General features: G+C 38.8%; 1 protein-coding gene across 1 annotated transcript; it reads left to right on the top strand.

Annotated features, from left to right (window-relative positions):
* The first annotated feature begins 1,335 nt into the window (after positions 1-1,335).
* LOC104816102 lies at positions 1,336-2,988 on the top strand. Its single transcript, XM_010544770.1, has one exon. The coding sequence runs from the start codon at positions 1,336-1,338 to the stop codon at positions 2,986-2,988; it is 1,653 nt and encodes a 550-aa protein (XP_010543072.1).
* Positions 2,989-8,716: the final 5,728 nt, after the last annotated feature.

Genomic DNA, 8,716 nt, shown 5'->3' on the forward strand with positions numbered 1-8,716 from the left:
TACTTTATCTTACTGCAAGTAGACCTGACTTATGCCTGAGCGTCGGAATCTGTGCAAGGTATCAAGCTAAACCAAAGAAGTCACATCTGCAAGCGGTCAAGCGAATCATAAAATACGTGAAGGGAACATTGGAGTTTGGTTTGCACTATACACGGGATTCAAGCTGTGAGTTGGTGGGTTTTTGTGATGCTGACTGGGGAGGTCATGCTGACGATCGACGAAGTACATCTGGAGGTTGCTTCTTCCTTGGAAACAACATGATAGCATGGCACAGCAAGAAGCAAAACTCTACATCATTATCCACAGCTGAAGCAGAGTACATAGCTCTGGGAAGTTGCTGCACTCAACTCATGTGGATGCGACAAATGCTCTCCGATTACGGTATCAACTTGTCATCCTTTACTGCTCATTGTGATAATACGAGTGCTATCAATATCTCTAAGAATCCTGTGCAACACTCACGAACTAAACACATTGAAATTCGTCATCATTTTTTGAGGGAGCAAGTTGAAAAGAAAATTCTGATGATTGAGTATGTTCCTACTGAGAAACAATTGGCTGACATATTCACTAAACCCCTAGATATGAACAGGTTTGTTGGTTTGCAAAAATCCCTTGGAGTTGGGGAACTTTAAAATGGTTTACACGTTTTTTGTAAGGAGAATATGCAGGGAAAGGAACAGGTCAGGAGATAAGCAAAAAAAAAAAAAAAAAAAAAAAAAAAAAAAAAAAAAAAAAAAAAAAAAAAAAAAAAAAAAGGGGAAGGAGGTGAATACAACTAGTCGAGGTTGAATCTACTCCGCTGTAGATAACTAAACAGTTTATCTACATGAGTATATCTCAGGAAGAGATAGTCTGGATCTAAATGGTGGGAAACCTCTGTCGATACAACGTCCTAGAAGTTCAGAACTTGCATACTGCAAAGTGTGCCACATTGAATCTGTATACTGCGTGAAAAGCTTCTGAGACTGTGTGAAGTACTTCTGACCAGAAGATTCATCTCTTAGGCTTGGTTGTCTCCGGGACAGGTATTTTTGACCTACGTATTCAACTTCATACTATACAAATGATTTGGTTGATGTTTTTCTAAACTTGTAGCAATAACCTGGGATTGTCTAGGTGGTTTGGGGGGTGTGAATATGCTAAATTGTTTTATAGCGGGAATTGAAAAGTAATCAGACTTTTAAAATTTTTCAAATTTATTCACCATTTATTGAGCGGTTTATGGACTTGCCCTAAATTCTCGCACTCTTACCTCACAACTGGTCAAGTTTTTTGTTGTCTCTCTCTAGCGGTTCGATTTCGCCATTTCTCTTTCATAACTCCTTCATTACCATGACGAACAAGAAATCGGGGAAGACATTCAGGCAAGGAGAACGCCGCTCAGCTCGAAACGCAGCCAAAATCTCTCACGAACCAGGTAAACCTCAACTCCCTGAGATTGCTGAAGAATCTGAGAAAATGGATACAGGTGAGACGCACATGAGCAAGGTGGTCGAGAAAGGGAACCACGACGAAGAAGAGAAATCCGATTCTGACGTGGCTCCGCTTCAGACTAGAAGGAGAAAAACAAAACCTAGAAAGGATTCAGCAACTTCATCGCAACCAACACCTCATGTCGAGTCCGAATCACCTAAAGACAGAAACGCTACGGTTCTATCTGAGAAGACCTTGGGTGAAGACGAAGTGCAACCTGAAAAGGCCCCGAGGGTTGATTTAACTGAAGAGCCAACACAAATCGCATCTGAAATGGGTAATCCTGATGTCGGTGCAAATCACAAAAAGGATGTGATTGAAGAAGGTGTATGTGAAGACACTCAGGAAAAAGATGGTGCAAGTGATGAACGGACGATCACTGAAGCATTGAAAGAATTATCCAATAACCCAGAGAAGGAGGATGAAACTGAAACACAATCTCGTGCCCCAGAGACATCCCTGCCTCATCCGGTGAGTTCAGATGATTCTGACAGCCCTCTGATTATCTTGCAACAGAAAGCGAAGGCCAGAAACATAACTCGAAAGCGCAAAGGCACTTCAGCACATGGAAGGACACACTTGAGCAATGTTCAGAGAGCTCAGAGAAGGAAAACAACTCGGAAGGGACAAGGCACTGATAACGACGGCCCTTCAGAACCGCTTGCTCCACACAGTGAAACAGGTGTTAAACCACTCTCTGATAGATTTCTGTCTGTTGAAACTAAGAAGCGATTTGACAAGTTCAAAAGCGTAGATGTCATTGCTGAACGCAATGTTAATGTGATGGATTTTCGGAAAAATCACATTTGGAATCTGGTTGAAGAACGGCAATTGACGGGAACGATGACTTATGCTTGTGCATTCAGTAAACTACTTGTCAGAGAGTTTTATGCAAATCTCACTCCACGCACTGACATTCCTGGAGATTTCATGCATCACAAGGCCTTTGTGAGAGGTCGATTTATTGACTTCTCTCCGACAGTCATAAATCGGTTGTTGGGAACATCCGATAGCGCATCACAAGGATTAGATGATCTACCTGAAAATACTTCACTTGAAGATTTGGAGATAGCTCTCACTGGAGAGTATTTGGCAGAAAGGAATGGGAAGATTCCCATAATTTGTCTCAAGTTTGAAAGTCGGGTTATGCATCTGATTGGAAAGACAAACTGGTTACCGACTCGAAGGTCTGATGTGATTCGAGATGAGTTAGCGTTACTGATATTCAAGCTGTTGAGGAAAGAGGACGTCAATTTTGGCTCCATAATCTACAGTCACATACTGTCCAGAGCTGAGGATATGAGAATGCGATATTTGTTGCCCCATCCCTGTCTCATCCAGAGTATTATTGTCCGCCAAAGTCCGGAGATCCTTGCTGACTCAGAAATTACAGAAGTAATTCAGCGGCCCTTGGTCATAGAAGCCAGAGTACAACAAGCTAAGATCAGTCGAGCACAACTCTGTAGCAAGACGTTCACTGTCCTCATGAAACATGACAAGCAGCTACTTTAGGTGGAACAGCTCCAGAGGAAGAACACAAAAATCATTGCTCAGATTCGTGCCCGTCAACACGCTCTTTGGGAGGAGTTACAGAGTAATTGCTAGTTAGTATTCTTCCCAAGGTATGATTTCTGCACACTTCATGTCTAATTTTTTTTTGAATTTCTGCTTACCCACACAGGGGGAGAAAGTGACGGTGGAGCACCCTCATCAAGCTTAAATAACAAAGGCAAAGGAAAAATGGGTGAGGATGAAGATGATGAAGTAGTAAGTGAGGCTGAAAAGGAGGAGGAGGAAGGAGAATCAGAAGAAACTGGAGAACAGAGTGAATGAAGTTGATTCGCTTCTGTGACAGAGTGAATGAAACTTCAGTTCTGTGAAGTTGATCTGTGTTGTGCTGATCATCATATCTGATCAGCTACTTGGTTTTTCGGTTTATGTTTGTAGTTTCGTCTGTTGTGCTGATCTCTGTTGTTTTCTTGCTAGTTCCTGTCGTTCTCCTAACTTGTTGAACTTAATGGATAGTTATATCCTAGTTGCTATGGATTGCTTCTGTGCTGTGTGAGTTTTTAGTGTGTTCAAGTAGAAAGTCAAAAAGGGGGAGATTGTTAAAGCAAGGAAACATCATATTCAACATCTAGAAGTCTCAAATCAACAAATGGAAGTTTGGAGCTGAATCTGGAAAACACAAATGGAAAGAAGCTGCAAAAGGAAAGAAGACAGTTGCATCAATGAAGAAAAAGGAAAAATGCATATTATGAAGATATGGAGAGAATCAATGGACGGGAGATTAGGTTTTCTGAGCAGAGCAGAGTCTGTAATCTCGAAAAAGCACATGTACGGGAAACACTGGTGAGAGATTTCTGAGTGAACGTGAGTTTTATCTGAGGGGGAGTCTTAAGTTACAGACGAACCGCTCGTTAGGCCTAGACGCTGTCTAGGGAGACACGGGGTGTGCGTTGCACACATAGTGTGTGTTGCTGGTAGAATTTCTTGTGGTACGGGAAGTCTTACTCAGGGGGAGTAAGACCGGGTGAGTTGAGTGCTACTTGGAAAGGTTGAAGTGTACTTGACTCGTATCAGAGAAATAGAATCAGTTTGGTTTTTGAGTTATTGAAAAATCGTGTGATTGTAATTTTTCAATTGGTATCAGAGCGGGTCACTGATCGTAGGAATTTATTGTCCTCTCATATCGGTGCACGGTTCAGATTCACACGATGGAAGGTCTCAAGGAACTACAGAACTTTGGAAAAACTGCTCTACTGGATTCTACCAACTATGGGCACTGGAAAGTTAAGATCAGTTCGTATATCCGAGGATTGGATGAAGATACCTGGAGTGCTGTTACTGATGGATGGACTCGACCCACGGATATCATTGATGGAGTAGCTAAACCGAAGCCGAAGAGCTTATGGACACCTCAAGAGAAGAAGGATTCTGCTATGAATCAGAAAGCACTATCTATCATTTTCAGCAGCGTGTGTCATGAAGAATTTGAACAGATTCAAGGATGTGAAACTGCTAAGGATGCATGGGACACCTTGGAGCTTATTCATGAAGGAACATCCAAGGTAAAACGAAACAGATTGGATATGATAGATCTTCAGTTTGAACGCTTGAGGATGGAAGATGACGAAAGTGTTAAGGAATTCTGTGGGAAGTTGAGTGCCTTATCAAATGAGGCAAGTGTACTTGGGAAAAGGATCAGTAATGATAAGCTGGTAAAGAAACTTCTGAATAGTCTACCAGCCAAGTATCACTCACAGATTCTAGTATTTGAAGGCGTTAACAATCTGGAGACTGTCACATTCAAGGAAGCTGTTGGAACGTTTGCAGCACATGAGTTGAGACTGCAACTAATGAATGGTGGATCCTCTGTTCAAACTAAGAAGGGACAAGGTATTGCTCTTCATGTTCCTGAGACTACTGCTACTGATTCAGAAAATAGAAGACAAGGAAAGAATAAAAAACAGGCTGAAGAAGAGCTGCATGATGAGATGGCATTGGTCATCAAGAAGTTCAATAGATTTTTCAAAGGAAAGAAGAAATTTGGACAACAAAGCGACAGAGATTCAGGAAAATGCTTAGAATGTAAAGGCACAGGACACTGGAAGGCTGATTGTCCAAGTATTGCAAAGAGAGAAAGTGTGCTGAAGAATCTCAAGGAGACACAGTGTTTTGAATGCAAAGGATTTGGACATACTAAGATGGAATGTACCAAACAGAAAGGAAAATCATTCGTCTCTGAAGAAGATAGCTCATCTGAAGAAGAGAGTGATGAAGATTGTTGGCTGGTCGTCAACGGGAAGGTCTTCCTTTTTCTCTTTATCCTGAATTTAGGGTTTCTGCTTTGATCGTTCTCGTGTTCTTATGGTTACGCCTTCTGCTCACACGAGATTGAGCTTGTGGATTTCATGAGAATTTTACCAATCTGAATGCTCTATTTGGGCCAAATCATGAGGTGGGTAGACTAAAAAGAGTTGAAATCATTCAGCAACCACTAAGGATTCAGTTCATGTTGATCTGAAACTAAATGGTAATATCCAAACTGGATTTTAGTTGGGAATAGTGCAGATATGCTTCTTCCGACCTGACATCTTCCAAGATTCTGGTTTGGGTTAGTTGACAAGTGTCTAGCCTCCATTGGCTCAAAAAGCTCGATCCTTTTCTTGAATGGCCGTTGTTCTGTGATCAACTTTAAAGCTGTCTGTAGATCCACGCTGAGATTCCATTGGTTTTCATTTTTCATCCAGGATCTTGATTTCATACATCGTTGGTTTAATATATATGGATTCCATCAGCTTAATCTACGGAGATTACAATATCAGAAAAGCTTGAATCTGTATTGCTTTGGTAGATTCTGTTCTCCTTCAAATTCTAATCCATGAAGCATTTCCAAACCATTGATATTATTGATGTCGATCTAGGATGTGATCTAATCTCGTTTAATTTCCTAGATACAACTACCGCAAGTGTACGGGTCAATCGTAGTATTCTAGGGTCGATCACAGGGACACAGATGGATTCAACGATATCAATTACGGGTTCTACTCGGTTTTTGGTCGGGGTAATAAATTGGTTGGTGGTGACGGTGATTAAACTTAAATACAAATCAAAGCAAATATAAACAGTGATTTTTAACACAATTTAATTAAGACATTGTAGGTGTCGGGATTTTACGGGTTATGTAAGGATCGCTTCTAAAAATATATTTCGGTAACTATGATCATAATTTAGGAAATTCAAGTGCGCATTTGCAAATGATTATTCTCTCGAATATCACCTTATATTCTAGGAATTTTCTTCTACCGACCTCTCGGTTCTTAATAGATTAAAATTCCTAAAAATCATTAAGTTCGCTATCACAATTTCCAGGCAATACAACCATCTCTCGATACGAAAATTACCCATTCGAATAAATGATTTCCGAATTCGAATTCCATATCTCTATGTGAATTTAAATTCTAATATCAACAATTCAATTGGCCAAAAAGAATTGCAGCATTAAAATCCATTTATTCGATCCAAATTATAAAATCGTAGTTTACCAAAATTAATTAAACACGTACGATCCTTACAAACCGTTCAATCCCTAACCTACAATGATAAAACTACTCACACATGATAAAAATAAAAACAACAGCAAGAATTAAACAAAAACCCATAATATAAATGAGAATAAGAGTAAGAAATGGCTTAGTTAATCGCAGTGTAAACTGATCCTTTTTCTTCTTGCTCTTACTCCTTTATTCTCCCAGAACCGAACTCTCTCTATTCTCTTCTCGATTTACTCCGTCTGTCGAATATGTTCTGTCTTTTGTTGAAAACTCGATATCCTCTCTTCTCTGCCCTGCTTCTTCATTTAAAGAGATATGCATGAGTGAACGTCATTTTCTTTGTCGCTGGAGCGGCGCAAAACACGCGGAGTTTGTCGGACAACTCGTCGAAGAAGACAAAGGGGCGGCTGTACAAGGTGCGCTTTTATTTACTTTATATATATATTATACTATATCATATATATATAGATATATATTTATTAATACATATGTATATTATATACACATGTACGTACTATATGTATACAATTATATATACACAGAAGAAATATACACATACATATGTTCATATATATATATAATATACACATGTATATATTATACGTATAAATATCCATATATATATATAATCATTAATATATATATATATATATATTTATTAATACATACATATATACATACGCATGCAAACTGTTAGTGCATATATTTGCACGTATCTTGGGTTGTTGAAAGTTTGTTGCAGGTCCAACAAACTTTGAGAGATTTCAGGAGAAAGATTCGGCAAAGATCAAACTCGAAGATATCTGAGATGCAACTGACAAGATTCAGATGAAGTCAAAGCTGAAGAGATAGAGTCAAGCTGAAGAGATAAAGATGAGATCTTGAAGATAGACACGAAACCAACAAGAATCAAGGAGAAGTCTATCAAATCAATTCGTGGAGATCTGAGGCTAAACAAGACTCGCAAGATTCAAGAGACTCAAAGTCAAATGAATCCAGAATACCTTCAGAATGAAGCTTCTGAATGCGCTTCTCGTTTATATGGCCTAGACGACAATGCCAGAGGAAGGTCGGGGTTTGGGTCTGTTCACAAGTTCAAGGCTAGACTTGTTCTGAAGGGGTATGCTAAGGTTTGGGGCATAGATTATTCTGAGACATTCGCTCCTGTGCCCAACGATTTCCGCGATCATACGTTTTCGTTTGATTCCCATGAAAGTATTTTGGTGAAGCTCGTTTTCCGTTCTTTCCTACAAAATATAGAAACATCGAAATCGGAGTGAAATTGTACATGATAAAGCCTATAATCGTATAAATATCATATAATATAATGTATATAATATAAAAAATACACTAATATATACATGTCATCAAACTTCCCCCGGACTTAGCATTTTGCTTGTCCTCGAGCAAACTAAATCTCGAAAATCTGATGAATGAAATTAATACTAAAAAGAATCATAGAAATAGATTAGAGATCAACATGATGCTAACCGAGAACGAAATCAAAGATATTTAATACGACATCTCAATCTATATGACAAAATCAGATAGAGATGGGGTTTGTTATTTAGAATTCTTCTGGATTTCGACCAATCTTTGTCAAACGTGTTTTCAAATATCTCATATTCTCATTTTTTTTTTGATACTCTTCTGAAAAAAATTGTCCCGTGCTTCTAGGACGTTGAAGTTGTCGAGCAGAATTTTTTTTTTTTTTTTTCAAACACACATATGTACATATGCTCGACCCACAACTTAGACCCGAGCCTAAGAGCACTCATGTCCCCGAATGATATTCATTAACGAGATAATGACAGAGGAGTGTCGAGATCTTATTAGAAGAGTTTTTTTTTTTTTTGAAATGAGAAATGTGGTAAAAGAATAACAACGCTTGACTTAGACGGATAAATCTTTTTTAAAATTCCAAATACCAATTTACCCCACATTCTAACTAATTCTATCATAAAACCGATCTACCAGTATTAAATGTCGTCGACAATTCGTTCTATACTTAGGAATTCCTAATACGGGTCGCAAAATATCTCAAACAATCTAATTCTATCGATTCAAGAGACACACATATACGTATATATACACACAATTTTTTTTGCATATATCTATGTATATGTACATATTACCTTAAAAATACGATTATCGATGTAATTGACTATCGAATCTCTCCCCCA

Source organism: Tarenaya hassleriana, unplaced genomic scaffold, assembly GCF_000463585.1.
Source record: "Tarenaya hassleriana unplaced genomic scaffold, ASM46358v1 Cleome24, whole genome shotgun sequence".
In the NCBI taxonomy this organism is placed as follows: domain Eukaryota; kingdom Viridiplantae; phylum Streptophyta; class Magnoliopsida; order Brassicales; family Cleomaceae; genus Tarenaya; species Tarenaya hassleriana.

What these genes read in the sequence shown, in the direction of transcription:
- LOC104816102 (XM_010544770.1), top strand. Translation starts at nt 1,336, where the DNA reads ATGACGAACAAGAAATCGGGGAAGACATTCAGGCAAGGAGAACGCCGC.